The sequence below is a fragment of the Podarcis bocagei genome (genome assembly GCF_964188305.1).
Source record: "Podarcis bocagei genome assembly, chromosome: 1".
Lineage (NCBI taxonomy): Eukaryota > Metazoa > Chordata > Lepidosauria > Squamata > Lacertidae > Podarcis > Podarcis bocagei.
In genome coordinates, this window is record NC_138125.1 from 124,376,026 (window position 1) to 124,399,796 (window position 23,771).

Genomic DNA, 23,771 nt, shown 5'->3' on the forward strand with positions numbered 1-23,771 from the left:
TATCTTCAGCAATCCTGTGAGTTGGTTAGGCCAGGCTGAGAGTTAGCTATGTCGCCAAGTGGAGAGATTGGAACCCATGTGGAATTAAGATGCAACAACCAAGTTGTGATCAAAGAATACCCCCCCAAAAAATAATTTAATTTCAATTACAAGAACTACCGCCAACGGAACAATTCCAAGCATTTTACGTTTTTTTGTTTGCTCTTCTCCTTTTCCTTGGTAACGTAACTTCACTTGATGGCACCACACTCCTGTCAAGCAACCTGGGACCATATTAAGCTTGTCCACTTAATACGCCTTTCTCTCTGCTAGTGGAAGTTCAAACCGTTTTTCTTCCTGGCGTAGCAAGAGGCTACCTCTAATATGGAGCTACCTTCAAATACACATTTAAAAGCTATTCTTCTCCAAGAACGGGCAGGGCTTCCGGAGAAGCTGGGAGATGTTCCCAGCAGCGGCCTCAACTCCGCCACCACTCAGTTCCTGTGTAACTCCTGGCTAAGCCAGGACTCCACAGAAAACCCTGACCTCACCCCCACACACTCAACAGAGCAACACAGTGAGCTACGAGACTGTTAACTGGCAGCGAGGGGAGCCAACATGCGCTATTCCCTCTCCTCGGTGAGCCTTCTGAACGACGCACAGGCCCGCCTAACCCTATGTCCTCCCCTTTGCATTTGAGCCAAAAGCCTGCCCCCACCCAAAACAAATATGGCTGCCAGCAGCTGAGTCAACATCAACTCTCTTTCTTCACCTCTGAGAGAGTGCATGATAGCTCCGTTTTATGAGGGCTGCAAGCTTTAAATTGTTTCATTGTATGCTTTTAAAAATCAACTAAGAAGGTGCTCCTCCTTAGGTCAGATATCAAGGAGATACAGTCGTACCTTGGAAGTCAAACAGAATCCGTTCTCGAAGTCCGTTTGACTTCTAAAACGTTCGGAAGCCAAAGTGCGGCTTCTGATTGGCTGCAGGAAGTTCCTGCAGCCAATCCGAAGCCGTGGAAGCCCCGTCGGACATTTGGCTTCCAAAAATAGTTTGCAAACCAGAACAGTCACTTCCGGGTTTGCGGCGTTCGGGAGCCAAAACATTCGGGAACTAAGCTGTTTGAAAACCAATGTACAACTGTACATTCTTTAGAAGCCATCTGAAGACAGCCCTGCATAGTGAAGTTTTTAATGTTTGATGTTTTATTATGTTTCTGTACATGCTGGAAGCCACCCAGTGTGGCTGGGGCATCTCAGTCACATGAGCGGGGCACAAATAATAAAATATAATCAGCAGCAGCATCTTCCTCAGGTAGCAGATAACAAATATATGCTTTTTAACTACAAGTGCTTATAAAAGAACAGCCAACGGTATGCAACATTTTAAGAGCTCACTTCTTTCACGCATGCAGGAAAAATGCTTCTGCTAACATGGTGCCTGTTACTAAAAGGTAAGGTAAAGGACCCCTGGATGGTTAAGTCCAGTCAAAGGCAACTATGGGGTGCGGCGTTCATCTCACTTTTCAGGCAGAGGGAGCCGGCGTTTGTCCACAGACAGCTTTCCGGGTCATGTGGCCAGCAGGACTAAACCACTTCTGGCGCAACGCAACACTGTGACAGAAACCAGAGCACATGGAAATGCCGTTTACGTTCCGGCCGCAGCAATACTTATTTATCTACTTGCGCTGCTATGCTTTTGAACTGCTAAGTTGGCAGAAGCTGGGACAGAGCCTGTTACTACTGCCCACAAGAGCATCATTTAAAAAGGAGAGTTGTGCTTTGGAAACACTGGGTTTCAAATCAATCTACATAAAACAGTAATAATTAAGCCAATCAACGCTGCTTGAAGTTTTTATCTAGGGAAGCCAACACATAGGCTGCACCAGCCTTTTCTATCTATTTCCTGACGTCTGTCAGCAAGTTAAAGTGGCTCTAGAGGAACAGCCTCAAGAGCGAAGCATCTGCAGAGATATTCACTTCCCCTGGCACCAGCACACACCACCTCCACTGGGCTGCCAGAGCCCATGGTGATTATGACCTTCAAAATACAATAAAAGGCTAATTAATTCACTTACGCTGTTCTCTTGCAGTGCATCTCTGTGGGAAAACCAGATTATTTGAAGATAAGGGTTCCCTTACTTCAAGGCTGCTACATAAATGAACCCCTTTAGCAGGCAATCAAGTCTCCAGATGCGCATCATGTGAACAGCAGAAGAATGGTGAGGTTTACTGTGGCTAAACAGAAGGCAATTCTGGTAAGGATAAGCAGTCTAAAATACAGTGGTATCTCAGGTTACATACGCTTCAGGTTATACACGCTTCAGGTTACATACTCCGCTAACCCAGAAATAGTGCTTCAGGTTAAGAACTTTGCTTCAGGATGAGAACAGAAATCGTACTCCGGCGGCGCAGAAGCAGCAGGAGGCCCCATTAGCTAAAGTGGGGCTTCAGGTTAAGAACAGTTTCAGATTAAGTACAGACCTCCGGAACGAATTAAGTGCTTAACCCGAGGTACCACTGTACGTGCATATTTCTATCTATATATAGCCAGGAACAAGAAATGAACCACAAATGCATGATCAAACCAACTATTTGATGAAAGCTAAATATATGGCGAATTTAAAGAAAAAAGAGTGTCTGCTGTGAGGTTAAGAGCAATTAAGCATTCATAACTGGAGTCCGACTTAATGTAAAGACACATGAAGAAGTACCTCTGTCTTGACAACAAAGGTCTGAACAAGGTTCGATTGTGATTTTTTTACTTGCCAGCATCACCATATCACATAATATCAACACAGGGACCAGCTCCTGCATCAGACCCAGATGCAAAGTCTGTCGCCATAGTATTCTGGCAATACCATTTCAGGAGGACCTGATAATGTTATCCACAGAATCAAGAGTTTCAATATGATATATGCTAACATCTGCCAAAAACAGGGCCCCTGCCTCCAGGATCCAGAGCCCAAGCCTGGCCAGCATCGTTACTGGCCACCTTCCCCCTCTCCAATGAGCTTGGGATCTGCTGCTTCTGCTACTGCTGCATATTAGGAGTGCAGGAAGGGGACTGGAAGCAGTTGCCGGGCAGTCTAGTAATCTGCAACTGAAGCCAGTGAACACAATGAAGAGGCAGCCTTCTGAGGCCACCTGGCCTCTTCCCCATGCTCCTCTCTTCCCACTGCTGGGCCAGTTCTTCATCCCATTTGGCTGTAGCAGCAGCATGAGGTGGAAAGGGGCAGGTCTTAGGAACACGCCTACTCAAGGAGGGAGAATTCCATTTAATGCTCTTTGCATCTGAAAAGCATGGATGATTGCAAAAGCCCTTTATATGCAGCAGGAGGCCTGCACGCCCCATTTCAACCTCCAGTGTTGCACAGGGAACAAGGCTGCTGCCGCCATTGTCATCACAAAAAGCAAGAAAGAAGCCCACATTTCAAAATACAGCCTTCTTTCTGGCATCCCTCAGCAGAAGCTTCAGAACCCCACAAGGGATTTTGACAGGTTGGTGGAAAAACACACCTATCAATTATGTGATATCATAAAGATTACATGTGATGGATAAGTGACTTGCCTTGCCCACCAGTCTGTGGTGGCCTGTGGGGTAGGAGCTAACAGTTCCCCACTCCTGGGTTAGTGGTGGTGGAGCAATGAGAGCAGGGGCACACCCCCTAGAATTACAATATAGGTTCAATGACTGATGTATTGTTTTGTCTGCAAGTCAGTTCAAGCACCTGCCAGACTCGGCATTCGGGCAAAAAGACGTTTGTACTTTGTGCTGGATTCCTACTTGTGAAAGATGCCAACAAATATCTCTCTTATTGACATCTGGTGGGAAGCAGACTGCAACACAAACTGAGAAAAATCTCAAATCGTTCCATTCAGGCTGCGCTGGGAACTGTCATTTGCTAGGACTTTTGTAAATGTCAGGGGTAACATGCAGGACACAATGAATCAGGCGAAAATGGGAATGTGCCAAGAAGCGACGGGTTTATGGGTTTAGATTAATGCAGTGTAACGGAACAGGGAGGGAGCTGTGGGTATTGCTCCATGCTCTAATCCCCCCAAAAGTCAATGACTTGCTACACAACTGCTTTTCCAATCTGATGCACAACAGGGAGCAACACATGCCTGAGTGTCAAAAGTTCAATTCCCCTAGTGAATGGCCTGGGATCACCTGACGCTGCGCAGTATTGATGAAACTAAACATATGAGGACTTCTCATTAGCCTCTTGGGTGCGAGGGAGCCTCTTATCAGGAATAGCTGTGATTAAGAAATGTTTGAAAAATTATCTTGGGTTCCCATAAACTGTATTGGGCTAGATTATCTAAAACGGCATAATGCAGCTTCATAGGTTCAAAAGGGGAGGAGCGGTAACAGCGAGTGGCAGAAACCGCAATTACATAGATTCATAGAATTGTGGAGTTGGAAGGGACCCTAAGGATCATCTAGTCCAACCCCCTGCAATGAAGGAATATGCAGTTGTTCCAAATGGGGATCAAACCTGCAACCTTGGCGCTATCAGCACCACACTCTATGCAGCTGAGCTGCCCAGACTTCAAGGATTGGCAAACGGATCTACGTGGGCCACAGAACATGATTTATTTTTAGCTTGGCTGTCCCACGTGCTCGGGCAGCCAGAACAGCAACCCTGTGAGGTATGTTGGGCTGGAGTGAGTGGCCCAAAGTAATTCTTGCCCAGCTTCATGGCTGGGGTGGGGAATGTGACCCCTGATCTCCCCTGTCCTGCCTAGCCAGTCAGTCTAAGCCAGGGGTCAGCAAACTTTTTCAGCAGGGGGCCGATCCACTGTCCCTCAGACCTTGTGGGGGGCCGGACTCTATTTTGGAGAAAAAATAAAAAATGAACGAATTCCTATGCCCCACAAATAATCCAGAGATGCATTTTAAATAAAAGCACACATTCTACTCATGTAAAAACAACAGGCAGGCCCCACAAATAATCCAGAGATGCATTTTAAATAAAGGACACATTCTACTCATGTAAAAACACCAGGCAGGCCCCACAAATAACCCAGAGATGCATTTTAAGTAAAAGCACACATTCTACTCATGTAAAAACACCAGGCAGGCCTCACAAATAATCCAGAGATGCATTTTAAATAAAAGCACACATTCTACTCATGTAAAAACACCAGGCAGGCCCCACAAATAATCCAGAGATGCATTTTAAATAAAGGACACATTCTACTCATGTAAAAACACACAGATTCCTGGACCATCCTCAGGCTGGATTTAGAAGGTGATTGGGCCTGATCCGGCCCCTAGTTTGTCTACTCATGGTCTAAGTGCTGCAGCAGGTGAGCTCTCAAAATTCTTCAAGAACAAGAGATGCACACACATCTCCACAGTACCTTGCCGAAACACAAGTGCACAAAAATTTGCATGCTTAGGATCTCAAAGAATACCAGGCCTACTTTATGCTCTAAAGTTCTTACATTGATCTGACATTGCCTACATATAAGATTAAAGTAGGCATCTTCTGTTGAATTATGAGTGGGTTCTATCAAATTATGAGTGGCAATTTACCTTATAAAACTTTGTTTTCAATATGTATTTTATTTCACTCCATATCATTTTTTTAAAAACTATTCCCAACTCCCAAGAAGAACAGAATTAAAGTATTCGACACATTACAGTAATGTAAAACCCTGTTCAAGCGATTCCAATTTTTGGCAGTGCCTTAAACCTTCCACAGAAGTCTACTTCCACATCTACATACCGTATTTTTTGCTCTATAACACGCACCAGACCATAACACGCACCTAGTTTTTAGAGGAGGAAAACAAGAAAAAAATATTCTAAATGAAATAGCGGATATATGATTTTTGTGGTTCATGCTGTGGCCACAGACGTGATCTGACAGTGAGTTTGGAGTAGCCCAATGCAAAAATCCTGAGGATCCATGTGGATCCATGCTTTATAACCACGGAGGAGGGAAGGAAGGGGAACCATGGATCCTCTGCTCACGACTGCAGCAGATCCCCCCTGCCACCCGCAGGCATTCGCTCCATAACACGCACAGACATTTCCCCTTACTTTCTAGGAGGAAAAAAGTGAGTGTTATGGTGCAAAAAATACGGTAATTCTTTGCTTGAGGAACAATGTACGTTTGATTGACTACACAAATACAAGCATTCCGTGAATCAACAGGCTAACACCATTTTTATCCATTACCAGGAATTACTACGAATAGCCAGAGATTAGCTAGGAAACTAACTGCACCATTTGTCTGCAGGATAATATTCAGGGACTTAACGGTCAAGCCAATATGCCAGATGGGAAATATACTGCAGCATCAGCAAAGATACAATCCTTTTCAGTCTTGATTCAAGGCTGCTTTCAACATTTTCAGTCGTGAGCGCAAAATCGTATGCAGGTCAATCCTGTACAAATTCTATCATAGAGATTAGAATCTCCAGCACATCCGGGGTATTTTAGGGTTCTCTAAACAAAGACTCAGGAACACAGAGCTGGAAGTTTATATATCTGTATGCACAGAACATCTGTCAGAACAGGGAAGGAAGAAGAGAGATCAACAAGCAGCTACTTGAATCTAGTTTTTGGATGGCAGCAACTTCTAGGCAGGTGTAGGAAGAACTGAGCGTTTGTTGCATCTGTGAGTTTGAGCTGCTCTAAATATTGCCCTCGTGACAAGTCATTCAGCTCCTTTTTGATAAAGTCTGCTTTAGCAACCTATGCGATAAATGGAAAACGGCTTAAAATCAGCACAGTGTGACATTTGCCCACAAGGATTTTACGAAATGCAGGATGCGATTCTGCTAATAATTAAATTTGTTATTTCCGTTAGATAAAACTTGCCCCTCTTGTTAGCCTGTGCCATCATCCATTTGTCCAAAGCAATTCAGTATTCAAGCACCTACATGTCAGCCTACTTATCTTTTAAACCTGCATTCTTATTCCATTAACTGATGATAGCTCCCACACACTATGTGCTTCTAAAATTACACAGTCACATTCCATTATTCTGGCACTAAACAGTCTGATGCAGTTAAAGGTTATATTTAGCATGGAACTAGGTGTTCAAAATGATACACCAGTAATTAGCAAAAGCTCCGTAAGAATATGCAATTCTCATAGGCATGGCCCCCGATTCTTATGGATAAATTAACTGCACTGCAGCAAGAATGCCTCAATAGGCCAGTAGGTAAAGCATGAGACTCTTAATCTCAGCATTATGGGTGATGTAAACAAAATCTGCCCTTTTTCCCTTATGGGGTATCCAAGAGCCAGTATAGAGTCCTTACGTGGGTTCCCTATTGGTAGGAGAAAATAACAGAGGCCAACCAGAGAATATTGAGAAGCAAAGCAGCTAGTAAGCCTGATCTTTATTAAAGCTGTTGCAACAGGGTGCTCCCCTCACACGCAGGAAGGAGGAAGACCCAGAACAAAGGTGTGCCTGCCCTTATATAGACATTTTAAATTGCCCGCCCTGGAGTCCAAGACCACCCCCAGAAACATCATACATACATCACAGAAGGGGTGTAGCCCACCCCCATATACATCATACCTACATCATAGAAAAGGCAGTCTACAACAAGAATCCGAGTGCATTGTTCATCTCCCGTCTGGCAGGTTACCTATTAATGGTCACTTGATTGGATTACCTGGGGAGCCTGGCCAGTCTTCTGTAATGATAAATACTTAGTTCCTGAGCCAGGTCACAGGCTCACCTTATTCATACACATACCCTTAAGACAGGATTCGTGAACGAAAAGATAATGGGGATGCTTTTCCATTTTCCTTCGACCTTGCAGAGAAATATTTGAGGTCAATTTGGGAGGGACAAAATGGTTTCAGGACTTTTTCTGTGGGGTTTCAGACATGTGGTTTATATATACAGTTATGAACATTGTGTGTGTGTGTGTGTGTGTGTGTGTGTGTGTGTGACCTTAAAATTCTTATAACATGGGCTCAAGTCCCATTTTGGGCAAAAGATCCCTGCACCACAGGGATGACCCTCGTGGTCCCTTCCAGCTCTACAATTCTATGAAATAAGAACACTACATTGGGGGGTGGGGAATGTCAACATTTTATACATGGGTTTGACTGAATATGTGCAATCTGTATAATTTGGAGAGGACACTGAGAGTTATAGACACACCTTTGCTTGCATAATAAAAAGCAGAAATAATACTTAGTTGAAGTAGGCTTCAATGGCCGATTCTACGTTTGACACCCCCCTCCAAAAAAACTCTAGGTAATTAATGAAATGGTGCAGCACACATTTCCTGAAGTGTATCCCAAACGTACTGTAGATGCTCTTTATGAACCTTTTCACTGCAAAAAAAGACTGGTAAGAAAACTGGACGTGATTTACAAACATGTATTTTGGTAAACAAGGTTGTTGGGATCCAACTTCTGATCAACTAAATCTGGGGCACTTGTATATTTAAAAGTTTCCTGAGAAGCAACACTAGCTGGGATGCGCAGAGCTACTGTAGGAGGACTTAGGAGTTTGGGCAAGATCAGTGGTTCCTTAAAACTTTTTTGTTCTTTGAACTGGACCCACACACACCCTAGCTATTCAATAATTTCTCAGTACAGTGGTGCCTCGCAAGACGAAATTAATTCGTTCCGCAAGTCTCTTCGTCTTGCGGTTTTTTCGTCTTGCGATGCACGGTTTCCCATAGGAATGCATTGAAAATCAATTAATGCATTCCTAGGGAATCCGCCTTCAGACCAGGTCCGGGGACAGTCTGTCCCCGGACCTCTTCTGAAGGCTGGGGGGGGGGCAAGGGCTTTTCTTCTCACCCCCAGCATTTTAAAAAACCCTGGGACAGCGGAGGACTTCTCCGCTGTCCGGGCGATCTTAAAATGCTGGCGGGCGGCATTTTAAAATCGCCCCGGACAGCGGAGGACTTCTCCGCTGTCCGGGGCGATTTAAAAGCCACTGGGAAGGCAGGCAGGGGGGGACAAAGACTTTCGCCCCCCGCCCGCCTTCAGAAGGTGTTCCCACCCCCCCCGCCCGGCTTCGCAGCAGAGCTACGAAGCCCGGCGGCTGGGGCAGGTGCTCCCGCCCCCCCACCCCGCTTCGGAGCAGCGTTCCGAAGCGGGGTGGCTGGGGCAGGTGTTCCCACCCCCCACCCGGCTTCGCAGCAGCGCTACGAAGCCTGGCGGCTGGGGCAGGTGCTCCCGCCCCCCCACCCCGCTTCGGAGCAGCGTTCCGAAGCGGGGTGGCTGGGGCGGGTGTTCCCACCCCCCGCCCGGCTTCGCAGCAGCGCTACGAAGCCCGGCGGCTGGGGCAGGTGCTCCCGCCCCCCCACCCCGCTTCGGAGCAGCGTTCCGAAGCGGGGTGGCTGGGGCAGGTGTTCCCACCCCCCCCACCCCGCTTCGGAGCAGCGTTCCGAAGCGGGGTGGCTGGGGCAGGTGTTCCCACCCCCCGCCCGGCTTCGCAGCAGCGCTACGAAGCCCGGCAGCTGGGGCAGGTGCTCCCGCCCCCCCCACCCCGCTTCGGAGCAGCGTTCCGAAGCGGGGTGGCTGGGGCAGGTGTTCCCACCCCCCGCCCTGCTTCGCAGCAGCGCTACGAAGCCCGGCGGCTGGGGCAGGTGCTCCCGCCCCCCCCACCCCGCTTCGGAGCAGCGTTCCGAAGCGGGGTGGCTGGGGCGGGTTTTCCCACCCCCCGCCCGGCTTCGCAGCAGCGCTACGAAGCCCGGCGGCTGGGGCAGGTGCTCCCGCCCCCCCACCCCGCTTCGGAGCAGCGTTCCGAAGCGGGGTGGCTGGGGCAGGTGTTCCCACCCCCCACCCGGCTTCGCAGCAGCGCTACGAAGCCTGGCGGCTGGGGCAGGTGCTCCCGCCCCCCCCACCCCGCTTCGGAGCAGCGTTCCGAAGCGGGGTGGCTGGGGCGGGTGTTCCCACCCCCCGCCCGGCTTCGCAGCAGCGCTACGAAGCCCGGCGGCTGGGGCAGGTGCTCCCGCCCCCCCCACCCCGCTTCGGAGCAGCGTTCCGAAGCGGGGTGGCTGGGGCAGGTGTTCCCACCCCCCGCCCCGCTTCGGAGCACGGGGAGATCGCTTCTCCCCACCGCCCCTTGCTTCAAAAGAGGTCCGGAGGCAGCGGGAAGCGCTCCCGCTGCCCCCAGACCTCTTTTGAAGCAAGCGGCTGCGGGGAGATCGCTTCTCTCCGCAGCCGCTTGCTTCAAAAGAGGTCCGGGGGCAGCGGGAAGCGCTCCCGCTGCCCCCGGACCTCTTTTGAAGCAAGGGGCGGTGGGGAGAAGCGATCTCCCCGTGCTCCGAAGCCGGGCGGGGGGTGGGAACACCTGCCCCAGCCACCCCGCTTCGGAACGCTGCTCCGAAGCGGGGTGGGGGCGGGAGCACCTGCCCCAGCCGCCGGGCTTCGTAGCGCTGCTGCGAAGCCGGGCGGTGGGCGGTGGGGAGAAGCGATCTCCCGGCCGCCCCTTGCTTCAAAAGAGAAGACCCGCTGTCCCCGGGGCAAGCTTCGTTTTGCGAAGCAAGCCCATAGGGAAATTCGTCTTGCGAGGCAACTCGAAAACGAAAAAACCTTTCGTTTTGCGAGTTTTTCGTCTCGCGAGGCGTTCGTCCTGCGGGGTACCACTGTACTATTTGAGACACACACTGTATCATACAACTGTTTGCAAGCATCTGTTCAATTTCAGAAGCAACTTGGCTTCTGGCATTCAGAGGGAATACAGTGGTACCTTGGGTTACATACGCTTCAGGTTACAGACTCCGCTAACCCAGAAATAGTGCTTCAGGTTAAGAACTTTGCTTCAGGATGAGAACAGAAATCAGGCTCCAGCGGCGCGGCAGCAGCAGGAGGCCCCATTAGCTAAAGTGGTGCTTCAGGTTAAGAACAGTTTCAGGTTAAGTACAGACCTCTGGAACGAATTAAGTACTTAACCCGAGGTACCACTGTACTGCTTAAGTACCAAAGGTACCTAGTCCCTCCGCCTTGGGCATACAACACTTTAGATCTCAGACATCACTCAGCGGCACAATATTTTTTAATGGATATGGAGGAAATTATTCCAGTGATTTATTTGGATATTTGGGCAAGTACATTAAAAAAATAGCAAGTTAATAAGACCGTCAAGATTAGCACTTTGTTTCTGAACTAATTTGATAAGTCAACGCTCTCTCACATCTATTCTGTAAGCAAAATTATTTGGGATTATGAATACAAATTGTTAAATTATACCTCCATTTAAAGTGTTATGTAAAATCTCATGACTGCAACCTTTTGTTCCTTTTTTGTACTGGAAAAGACAAAAGCCTGGCAAAACTACTGTTGAAGACTTAAAAGTCTCTCATTTCATCAATGAATCAAACCCCCACCCCCACCTCTCTGGTTGGTATCCTCATCAAGGAAGTGCTTCTGTGCTACAATAATACATGGGTAGAGGACCAATATTTCTTCCAGAAACCGCCCCAGGGTGCTACTTATCCAAACTTGAAAGGGAGGAGATGCCACTGGAAGCAAGGCAATGTAAAGTCCCTGTGCATGAACAGAAAGCTACCTACTGCATTGTAGATCTTCTCCATCTTTAAAGATGACAAAGTAAACAGCAGTAGCTCAGGGGAAGCATCTTAAAAGCTGTTTACATACAGTTAGATCCAGACTGAATCATGCTGAGAGTAGATCCACTGAAATCAATGGAACAAGTCCCACTGATTGTAGTGAGTCCACTTTCAGCATGAATAATTCTAGATCAAATCCATACTATTTACATTTCCAACCATTACCCACCCCTAAAGCCATGCAATTATTGATTTTTAGTATGTGTGTATCATGTCAGTGTCAATGAATAATAAATGTTGACATATAATTAAGATTTTGAGACCAGCAGGAAATCCCGACACTTTTTTATAAAACCTCAAAGCTTACCCTTAATTCCGTCATTTATAATGACTTGGTGGGTAAATGTCAAAAACAAGCTTCATTTTTGACATTCACCAATTTAAAAAACACCAAGCAAAGGAAAAACTGAGCTAGCAAGAGACTGAGCGCTGATGACCAGTAAATGAGGGAAATTATGGAGGAATGTGCTTCTTTATTCAAGGTACATGACTAGACTTACCAAGAAATTCTGACATTTTTCTGAAGCCTCCCAAAAGCTTAAGAATTATTGGTAAACATAAAGGTTCAGTAAGTTTCACATTTTGATAACCTGTCTGCCAACCGTTTCTCAGAAACAGAAATTTATGGACCATACATCTGAACACTCTTTTATTCAGAATTGTTTCAAAATCACATTATAAACCCTTAGAAATGATAGAATGGGAGCAAATGAGACCTCAGTGTCCAGGAATGTGTTTTCCTAGCAATATATTATCAATAACTTGTGAAACAGTTATTGTTTACAGGAGCAGAAATCAGCAGAATGACAGGTTATTACTCTGCAAACTTCGCCAACCCATGCTAAATATTTTATCATTCATAAAGGACTTCATATGATCCCAGAATGAGGTCATTCCTACGCAAAACGAGACTTGAGAACTGGCATCCTGGCTAGTATCTGTCTTGATAAACTGGGCATTTATACATCATCTTATTTGGAACAGAAGGTGGAAAAAAATCAATTGCCACTGCCCTAAATCAGGCGCAGAGAATTTGTTCTGAAATGCATGGAAAAGCTCAATATTGGAAAATAGCAACAGGAAGGATCTAGACAAAGGGGGTGATGAAAGATTACTTCTTATACCTATAACCCACACCCCTTAAAGTACTCCTACATGGGCCTCCTCGTACCTTCAGCTTTGCTGAGGAAGTCTCAATGATCCTAAGAAAACTACAGAAATTCTAGTAAGCGAATGAAAATACCCCTGCCAAAAAACAAAACAAAACTGCAGGTGATTAAAATTCTGCTCGTTGCCTCTGTGAAGTAAGAAACCACAATCAATACCAGAAACTCAAGAACAGATATTGTAGAAACCCAGCAGCAGCTCAATAGCATTTTTCCAAGTAGGAAGTCATCTATAGAGCAATATGCAAGGGGAGAGTATACCAGAAAGGAACAGTTCATCAAATAAATCCTAAACATCAGTACTGGAGTCTTGAAGTAAATAGTAAAATCCTCCAAGACACATCAACAGTCTGAGGCAGCATGTTTTTTAATGCAGGCAGTTCGAATCCCCGTGACGGGGTGAGCTCCCGTTGCTCGGTCCCTGCTCCTGCCAACCTAGCAGTTTGAAAGCACGTCAAAGTGCAAGTAGATAAATAGGTACCACTCGGGTGGGAAGGTAAACGGCGTTTCCGTGCGCTGCTCTGGTTCGCCAGAAGCGACTTAGTCATGCTGGCCACATGACCCGGAAGCTGTACGACGGCTCCCTCAGCCAATAAAGCGAGATGAGTGCCGCAACCCCAGAGTTGGTCACGACAGGACCTAATGATCAGGGGTCCCTTTACCTTAAATACATTGGCCATTTACGTAATTGTGCCTTTCTTATTGGAGCAGGGGGAGAAATGCCAACCATTCTATCTCATCGTAAGTCATCCATGTTCCCTTACTGGCAGATGATACTGGGCATCAAACTGGTGCATCTTACATGTATAACACATTCAGACAGTCCCTATAACTGCATTTTCCCAATAATTCCCCCCCCCCTTTTAAAAATACTCCACCATTTGGTAACTAAATACTTTCCAGAAATAAATCTTTTAGGAGTGATGTTTCATTATATACTTGACAAAGACGTTGAAATATTTTTTAAAAAGATTTTGCAACATCCAAGGTCTCCCAGCAGTACATTTGCCAAAAGTCAAAGAACCACAGTCGGGGTTAGGTTTTGTTGTTTGCTTCTCTGAAATCTTCCTGTGTTCTATTATCTACAACTAATAATACGCAGGTGTTACGCCAAGCTTTGTAGGCCAACAGATTTGCCTTCTGCAGTCAGAGAGCAGTAAGGTGCATTTTTGTCTTTCCCTATGATTTAGATGCACAAATTACATTGAGTTTCCAAGGAAACACCCAGCACTGGCTGTAATCTATTCATTTTGGGGCAACATTACACATTCGAAGCAAAAGTAGATGTAACTTAGATTTCGCTACAGCATTAACTATGACATTATCAATGGGAGGGAGACTAGCAGAGATACTCCCTCCTCCCAGCAAACAGTAACATGCTGTCATAAAGCTCCCAGGCTTTAGAGGCTGAGTTTTCAACTCTTCCTGGATTGGGAAGAGACACCTAGACCAGTGTTTCCCAACCGGTGTTCCGCGGCACACTAGTGTGCCGCCGGACGTTGCCTAGTGTGCCGTGGGAGGGAGGCGGGCGAGTCGGGCTAATCCTCCGGCCCCGCTCCCCCGGGGAACGTGCCCCGTCATCCGCTTCTGCCTTGCTCCCTGTGACAGGAATTCCCCAAACTGCATCAGCATCTGCCGCTTGCCCAGCAGCCCCGGCGCTGCCATGCGCCCGGCGCCCCCGCCATCCTCGGCGCAGGGAGCGAGGGGCGCGCAGGCAGGCGCTGCCCGGCGGAGCGACGGCTCCTTCCGAGCGGCTGGCAGTGTCTGGGCATGACTGGCCTCCCGCCTGGTCCCGCGGCGGCTGCAGACGCGGCCGAAGCAGCGCAGGGAAGGAGACGCCCGGCCGCCCAGCCCAGCCCCGCACGCTCCCACTCTCTCTCGGCGGCCGGGGAGCGGGGCCAAAGCGGGCCCCCACCTGAGTGGCGGCTGCGTGAGCCAATAGGCGAGCTGGGGCAGAGGGGGAGGCGGGGCTCCGGAGAACAAAGGAGGGAGGGGGCACCCGGGAGAAGGGGGCGGGGCGGGAGGAGCGGGGAGCGCGGCGCGGCGCCCGGGACGCCCCAGTTCCGCCGGGTTAGAAGCCGGCGGCCTACCTCTGCTGGCCGTGGAAGGCAGCCGGGTCTGGATCGCGCCCCGAGAGTGGCGGGGTCCGCGCACAGCCTGCCCTCCAGGCTGGGAAGTGGCTCCTAGGCTCCGCCTGAAGCCACGCAGAGCCCGCAAGGCACCCTCGGCGCAACTTGGCCGGGGCAAAAGGCGAAGCTCTGGAGGGAAAGGCGGCCAGATTCCCCTCCTCGGCGGGTCCGGTGGTCTCCCGCCTCCTCTGAGGAAGGGTCTCTTCTTCAGCTTTTCTGATCCTTCGTGGCCCCGTTGGGAGAAGCCGAAATAAATAATGGCCGTGCCATTAAAGTTCTCTCTTTTATAAAAGGGATCCTAATAGAATCGTAGAGTTGGAAGGGATCCCCAGGGCTATCCAGTACTGTACAACCCCTGCAGTGCAGGAATCTCAGCCATAGCATCCATGGCAGACAGACATCCCACCTCTGCTTAAAAACCTCCAAGAAGGGAAAAACCTCCCGAGGGAGACCATTCCCCTGTTGAACAGCCCTTACCAGCAGAAAGTTCTTTCCCATGTTTAGTCAAAATCTTTATTGTAACGTGAATCCACTGGTTCGAGTCCTACCTTCTCTACCTTCTATGCTCAAAATAAAAAAATTCCTTCCAGTAGCACCTTAAAGACCAACTAAGTTAGTTCTTGGTATGAGCTTTCGTGTGCATGCACACTTCTTCAGATACTGAAGAAGTGTGCATGCACACGAAAGCTCATACCAAGAACTAACTTAGTTGGTCTTTAAGGTGCTACTGGAAGGAATTTTTTTATTTTGACTATGGCAGACCAACACGGCTACCTACCTGTAACTGGAACCATGGAAGGCACCACATTGAGCCGCATGAAATGGAAGTCCATGGTATCTGAAGAAGTGTGCATGCACACGAAAGCTCATACCAAGAACTAACTTAGTTGGTCTTTAAGGTGCTACTGGAAGGAATTTTTTTATTTTGACTATGGCAGACCAACACGGCTACCTATCTACTACTGGAACCTTCTATGCTGTTACTATTTTTTTATTTTTTTTTTACATAAGTAAAAAGTGACCTTTCCCCATCTGGCATGGTGGTGTGCCTCGAGATTTTTTCCATGAAACAAGTGTGCCTTTGCCCAAAAAAGGTTGGGAAACACTGACCTAGACTTCGTATCTCCAACTTCAGAGGAGCAACCCACCTCCAATATCTGCAAAGCCCTCTGGCTCCACCTTCTCCTAAGGACACAAGATGCTACTCATCTGTTGGACAAAATGCAGCCGTCTTCCCTTCTGAGTGAGGGATGTCACATTTTCCCAGGAACTTTCTATACTGGGGAAATTTCCATTTCCCCTGCAGGCAATGAAACTTGTTTCTAATACAGCTGCTGTGCAGATTGTAGCTGCACTAAGTATTACAGGCACGGAATGGATTTGACACATGGCAAGAAAAACGAGAAGTAGCAGAAAACACACACAAACACTCATCCCAACCATCTTTTAACTGTTTCATGCAAATTTTATGTCTCCAGCACTGGAACACACCTCCGATTAAGAAAAATAAATGGCACAGTAGAAAGGCTACCCTTTTGCCTATCATTCTTTGATGGTTTCACTTCTTACTTTTAATTTCAAAGAACTGCCTCCATGTTTCCTAGCAAAACTATTGACTCCCACATTAGAGTGCTTTGCACAGTCATGTGGAAAGGTCTTTCTGTTTTTGACTCACTTGCTGTTGGCCTGACGATAGAATGTATGCTATGTTTATACTAAGCCATAAACCTGTGGAGATAACTCACATTGTTCCACAGATAGAGTAGTTCCTGATCCCTTCAGTTCAGCTTAAAAACTTTTCCACTTTACATCACACCTAGCTGGGATGACAAACAGAACTTTGACCTGTTAAACACAGTGAAAGTCTTTCCCCTTCCAAAAGGGGCGTAGACAACCTCGGCTTCAAATTTGCTTTCTTGCCAACTTCTGAACGACTGGGGCAATTGCAACTTGCGTGAACTTCATATAGGACTTCAAAGCAGCATAAAACTGAACCTCTGCAATCAGTAAACGTTCAGCATTTTCAAAGGGTCTGTGCCACTTTTCCAGGAAAATGCAAATGTAAATATTCTTATAAACTAATCTTCGTTACTTAAGCTGCAGCAGCCTGCCCTACAGCCTGCCAAAGGAATCATTCTCCAAACCTGCTTTAAAATACAGCTTTAATTTGGAGTCTGTCTTTCAAGCCATCAAAATCAAGAACGAAGTCTGCAGCTCTAGAATTATGTGACACTTTTTTCAGACACTTTTTTCTCATGGCTAAAGGGAGCACTGGGGGGAACCCAGGCTGCAATGTTCCCCCCCCCCCCCCCGTTTTCTATTAAACAAGCCACTGCAGGATTGGATTAGAGACAGAATGGTTTTCCAAAGAGAAAAGCTTAAACAAATCAGTTCAGCCTGTAGAAAATGAACTTGTGCTCCAGACATGTCTGCATTAGGGACTTTCAACCCTCAAATTGCCTTGTTAGCAGCGCCAAAACACCATCATTACGCCTAGTGGTACTGAAGACAGGTCGCCATAATCTGTGCCAGTCCTTTTAAAGTTCAAGTGTATTGTGTGAACTCATTTCCCCCCTTCTCCTTATGAACTGAACAACTTGTTCTGAAGCCATTACACAAACAAAATGGTATTCAAATGAGAAACTGCATGCTACTGAAAGAACTGTGCTTTCGAAAGGCGTAAAAGAGAAGCTCCACACCCCCATCTATTGGATGCTTAGCTTAGAACTTATTGAAGAGCAAACCAGCACCATACATAATACCTGCTGGAGGACTGATAAACAATGAATTATGCATTCAGCCTTTTCTATGCATTTTAAGTACCACCAATGATGGTATGATAGCTCTACAATATTCAAGCTTTATGTGCAAAAGTGAACTGCAGTTCCCACGGCCATTCAATGGAAGCCTTCTTCAACCTGGCTCCCTCCAACTGTTTTGAACTACAAGTCCAGTCATCCCTAGCCAGCATGGAATGATGGCAGCTGTAGTGCAAAATCATAGAGTTGGAAGGAACCCTGAGGATCATCTAGTCCGCCCCCTTGCAATCCAGGACTATGCAGCTGTCCCCTACAGGAATTGCACCTGCAACCTTGGCGTCATCCGCACCACACTCAGACCAACTGAGCTATCCTCCCATAAATGTCTGAAGGGCATCAGGTTGAGAAGGCTGAGCAGACAATACTGACCCATGACTGGACTTGGCATAGGAAGCATTCTATGATCCTATGATCTTACTTTGGAGTAGAGCTGAAACTGAGCTGCCTAATTCAGTTTTGGCTTCATTCGCCCTCAGCTGTATGTCTGCTCCAGCCAATTTGGTGCTTTTTCTTTTTAAGCATAATAAAGTCCCCCCCCTTAAACTGTACATATTTTATTTGCACTTTTTACATAAAATATGCACTTCTCAATGCTTTTCAATGCACTTTCCTGTAAACCACGTATTTTTTGTATTTGCTTTTTGCACATCAAAACAACGTCGCAGAATCCTGAGAAATGTGTGATCTATCAAGGAGTTGCATTCTGATCTGTACAAATTCTTGGGAGCATCAGTCAGCTCCCTGTAAAAAGCAGGCCGAGCAAGGTCCTCCTATGAACATCTTCCTAGTAGCATACTGGGTTCTGGCTCATGCTGTGGAACCAGAGTGTCGAATGCTACTAAGGATATCCAAAGTTCCACAACGTGCATATACCGTAATTGAGGATCTGCAGAAAATTCCAACAAGTTAAAATGTCTGCTCCATATTGACCCTAATTTCTTACCATTGCCAAATGCATCAGTAAAAGATCAACTGCACACAGGCTGAGTGTTTTACCAAGTCTAGAAAGACCCAGTTGAAATGGTATAATTTGTGTTAGTAGCTGTTTACTGAAATGTGCAGGCAACAACTGAATCATTAGCATTGCAGCTCCTACCTGCTGACAGATAATGCCAGCAGGAACATTCAGCTAAGTGCTCATCAAAAGATGCTAAACTGCATTTACCTGTATGTCATGATCACAACAACTGCACAATTACATTCATAGAACTAGAAAAGTGTGAAATGAATTCACTTAGCACAACAAAGGAGAACTTGGCTAATTGTACATTACTCAGCTCTGAATGCATTAATACCTATATTCACTGTTACATTTAAGTGCGCAAAATCCTCTCTGAAGAACAACCACAAACATCCTTTCATTCCTACTTTCAACATCCTTCTCTCCCCACCACAATTTGAAGGTGGAGGAAACAGTACTGAGGGAACAGCATTCTGCCCAAGACCACTGCTGGACAGAGACGGAGAAAAGGGATACATGGCTAAAGCCAGGACGTCAATACCCAATCCAAGTTCAATCATATTGACTGTCAATGACCTACAAAGCTGCAAAAATAAACCTACAAAATCTAGCTTTTTTGTTCACTTTGCTTATGATTCAATGGTACACAGCTGCTTTCACTCTCCCCTACTTAGGTTAGGGGTGGGAAATCTGTTGCCCTACAGATGTTGTCTGATTACAACTACCATCATCCCAGAACACTAGTCATGTTGACTAGGATTGATGAGAGTTGGAGTCTAAGAACATGTGAAAGCCCAAAAGGTTCCCCACCTGATTTAGATGCATAAACTGTAAAGCTGTCTCCCCCAAACTGCAAACCAGGGTATGTGAACTGCAGTAAGGGAGAACTGTTCACGTTAAAGCAGGCATAGGCAAACTCGGCCTTCCAGATGTTTTTGGCCTACAACTCCCATCATCCCTAGCTAACAGGACCAGTGGTCAGGGATGATGGGAGTTGTAGTCCCAAAACATCTGGAGGGCCAAGTTTGCCTATGCCTAAATTAAAGGCTCCCATGAACTCAAAGAACCCACCCAGCTCTCTGCTGCATCTTCACGTGGTTCTCTGACCTTCGTTCTTTTCAATCAGCCTCCTCAGACACAGGCAGTTTAGTTGAGTCTCCGCACTGGAATAAACTGGAGTATTCAAATCCAACAGAAACAGACAGAAGAATCACATTACATCTCCCAATGAGTTTGTTCTGATATTGACCTCTTTGCAGCCAGAGGCACGCACAGAAATACACAAAAGTGGGGGATTCTGACTCACATGCTAAAGACTCTGGAGGCAGACCAGTGCACAGACAAAGGTGTAGCTAAGTCAGTAGAGCATGAGACTCTGAATGTCAGGGTCGCAAGTTTGAGCCCCGTGTTGGGCAAAAGATTCCTAGAAGGTTGGACTAGATGACCCTCATGATCCCTTCCAACTCTACAATTCTATAAGAATAGAGGGTTGCACTATCTGGCGAGCACAAGCGTCCCAAATGCCAGATGGAATGATCCAACCTCATCTCCCCACCCCCCAACCAAACCCATTTTGGGGGTGCAATGAGAAAGCCCTGCTGTACGAGTGGAAGCCTTTGTTCACAGCTTGGGATTCATTAGGTGCAGCCATCCCAGAAACCCTCCAATTTTAATTCAGAAGTTGAGGTTGCTATTTTTGTGGAGTCAGGAAAAAGAGAGACATTCACATGGTAGAAGTAATGAGGCCTACAGGAGAAGGGCAATTTGGGTCTATGGTCACATTCATATCATGCATTTAAAGCATGTGACCTTACCCCCCCCCCCAAAGAATCCTGGGAACTGTAGTTTATGCCTTACAGGGCTAGACTTCCCAGCACCCTTAATTTCCCAGAATTCTCTGAGGGAAGTAATGAGCTTCAAATATATGGTGTAGATATGACCAAAGGATGGTATCTAGTTAAACAGTTCCACTACTGCTAGGATGTATAGCTGTGCAATGGAACTTTCCCAGCCTCTCCTCTCACTGTGTCACCCTAAATATAGTCCATGGGTTCCCCTAATCCTGTGCATAGAACATCCTTGCACTAGTGCGCCTGTTTAGCTGAATACCACCTACATCTTTTATGAAGGCATTTTGAAATGCAGCAAAATGGGTGCACATGTCAAGCAGCCTCTGAAATGACTTCATACTTTTTACAAATGAATGATATGCTCCTTTTATTATTCTCAAGAAGAGCCAAGTCCAATTACTGGTTCGTAGGACAATCCACTCTTTCCACCAATAGAAGAAACCACATGTAGAAACCACAAACCTGTTATACTTTTGCTCAAAAATCAATGCTCTGAAATGTTCCTTAAATAACCCTCTTTAATATAGTTTTTACGGCATAGCATGAAAAGTACTAAGCTTGTTGTTAACAGATTTATGTTGCTTTTTAGATCGATTTAGAAGGGGGGTATAATACAGTAACATTTAATATAACCCTCTGTAAAATTAGGAATACACACCTTCTAGAAAGGATTTTTAAAGTCTCAAACACTTCACACATGTTTGCTCTGGATCTCAGAAGGATGCAGTTAACCCCTTATTATATTCAGCAGTAATAACAGAACATTATCACTGTCGAAAAGCAGACACTGGAATATTTGAAGAAGAAAAAATATTCTCAGAAATCCCCAAACTGTACAAACTATACAAAAGGATAAATATACCCAAGCTACACTCACTTCCCTGCACTTTGCTTACAAAATGCTAGCATAAACCAAGTCACTAATGACTTTATGGCACACCAGCTTTAAAAAAACACTCTAAAAACCAACTTCATAAATATTTGCAGGAGGTCACATTAGGCCACCAGATATTCAAACTGCCATTAATTTCATGTACGTGAATTCTGATGAAACCATGGCCTCTAAGCTAATGCAATGTTCTTAAAAGCACCCTGATGCCTGACAAGTGGAAGCAGTCTGTTTTCCATCCTTTCGTACCTGACAATATTTTATCTTGACAGATGTTTGTCTTTTTCTGCCTCACTTCCATTCTGGCATATGTCATCCAAAGACAGATGGTTTAAACAAGGAAACATCTGCAGGACTGATTCAATAACTGAGGAAAAGGATGATTAAATCATCTAATATTCCATGATGCACTTTAGATATGCGAGATCCTTAAGCATTAGCAGTTAAAAATGTGACATATTTGTTTTTAAATTCAGATATACTGGGCTGTATTCAGTCTTGCACTTTGGCAAATGGAAGGACTCCTTTTATTCGCATAACAGTGTCTTTGATCCGGCAGACATCTTCACTAACTGAACGGGAGAGGACGACATTTTGCCAATTTCCATCTTTCCGTCTGCACTACTGTTCTGTCCCCACAACCCCCTGAAGAAAAGGAGGGCAGATGGGAACTACAGAGAGAAAGACCAAATCATCAAAAACCATATCCCCACTTCCTCCAATAGCAGAAATATCCACAGAATCAAAAGCAAGAATGGATTTAAAAAATTCACAATTGGATCAAACCCAGTAGATTGTGCATTTGCAATGAGTACTTTATAACTTTTTGGTGTTGTCTGGCATTCGCAGATAACCAAAATATTTAACGTACAGAATTTTGTAATGAATACGCTAACTATACATATCTTCACAATGAGAATCACATCATAAATATTCTGAATTATTTTCAAAGCATAAACAAACACACTCTGTCTGTGTTTGATAAGCAGCTTTGGCTTTAATTCAGCAGTTACTGTCAACAACTACATTTCAAGGTCCCATCCAATTATGAGTCAAGGAACACCAACACAGAAGGAAAAACATCAACGTCACACAAACTATGAGGTGGATTCTGAAATAAATACAAAGCATAACTTCCACAAATGTGCTGAATTATTCTGCATTGTTCAACAGTATACAAAACTTACTATTTCTTGGGCACACAAACATCCTTGAAACCAAGGGTGAGTTCACACATTACTTAACCCTTGATGGCTAGAAGCTACATGTGAACCAACTCCAACTCCCATCAGACTTAGCCAAATATCTTCATCTTCCCTTACCCTCAAGCCCACACCCCCATCCCCAAGTCTGCATGGAGAGCCTTCTCAGTCATGCACAGCGCCAAAGGGGGTGAACAAGCACCCCCCCAAAAAAAAACAAGGAACTTGCTCCCCGCCCCCAATTGCTGGACTCCTGCCATTAACATTTGCTGCTATTTTGCTTTGAGTTTTTACTGTGTGTGACACAACTCAACCACTAAGAATTATACTTTGCCCCTTCTGTGCCCCCTTTTTCAGGTGCTGCCACTGTTCTCAGTGAAAAAGTGCTTTTCTTTCAGCTCATAGGCAGCGGGATGTTGTAAACGTTCTAAGACTGAAAACTGCCCTCAGAAAATAAGGTGCTCAAGAACATTTCACAAATGCTAAAAACATAGAATCATAGAATTGTAGAGTCGGAAGGGATGCCAAGGGTCTCCAGTCCAACTCCCTGCAATGCAGGAATCTTTGGCCCAATGTGGGGCTCAAATCCACAACCCTAAGATTAAAAGTCTTGTGCTCTACCGACTGAGCTATCCCTGGTCAATGTTATTCTCACACATCTCTCTTCGAAACCCCTTGTAGTCACTTCACTGGCGACTTTAAAACAGAATGAAAGCACAAGCCAAGCCAATTGCCTTAGAAAATATTTCTACTTACACCTCCCATTGTAATTCCATCGATAAGCGCCACGTATGGCTTCTGGCAGGTGCCTGTCAGGACAGAAACAACACCTTTCGTGAGGAGAGAGAGAGACTTTGTGCTGGCCACCAGGCCATGGCTTTTTCCACCTGCCTTGCCCCAGGTGGAGTCTTCATAAGAGAGTTGTTTCCAGGTGAAGAACTGTGAGGGAAGAGACGCTGTGTTGGCCATCAGGCAATAGTCTTTCCACCTGCCTTGGCCCACCCGCCTAGGAGCCATTCCCAGACCATGGCTTTAAGAATAGCAGAAACAGCTGTGAAGAGGGGAGCCTAGGGATTTATTTATTTTTTTAAAAAATTATGTTGTGTGTCCTTGTTCTCAGTTTGATCTTTTCATGTGTTTTTGTATGTTTTGTGGTATTTTATGCATTGTGACTTGCTGTTATTTTTACTGATTATAGTTTAGTAA

At 45.9% G+C, this 23,771-nt stretch overlaps 1 protein-coding gene across 3 annotated transcripts in view; it reads right to left on the minus strand.

Annotated features, from left to right (window-relative positions):
* The window catches only part of HIBCH (3-hydroxyisobutyryl-CoA hydrolase), a 56,650-nt gene that overhangs the window by 23,823 nt on the left and 9,056 nt on the right, over positions 1 to 23,771 (minus strand). For all 3 annotated transcript variants that reach the window (XM_081181093.1, XM_081181094.1, XM_081181092.1), the window contains exon 6: positions 23,322 to 23,374. In XM_081181093.1, coding sequence (XP_081037219.1) covers positions 23,322 to 23,374 — 53 coding nt within the window. The remainder of the gene's footprint in view (positions 1 to 23,321; positions 23,375 to 23,771) is intronic.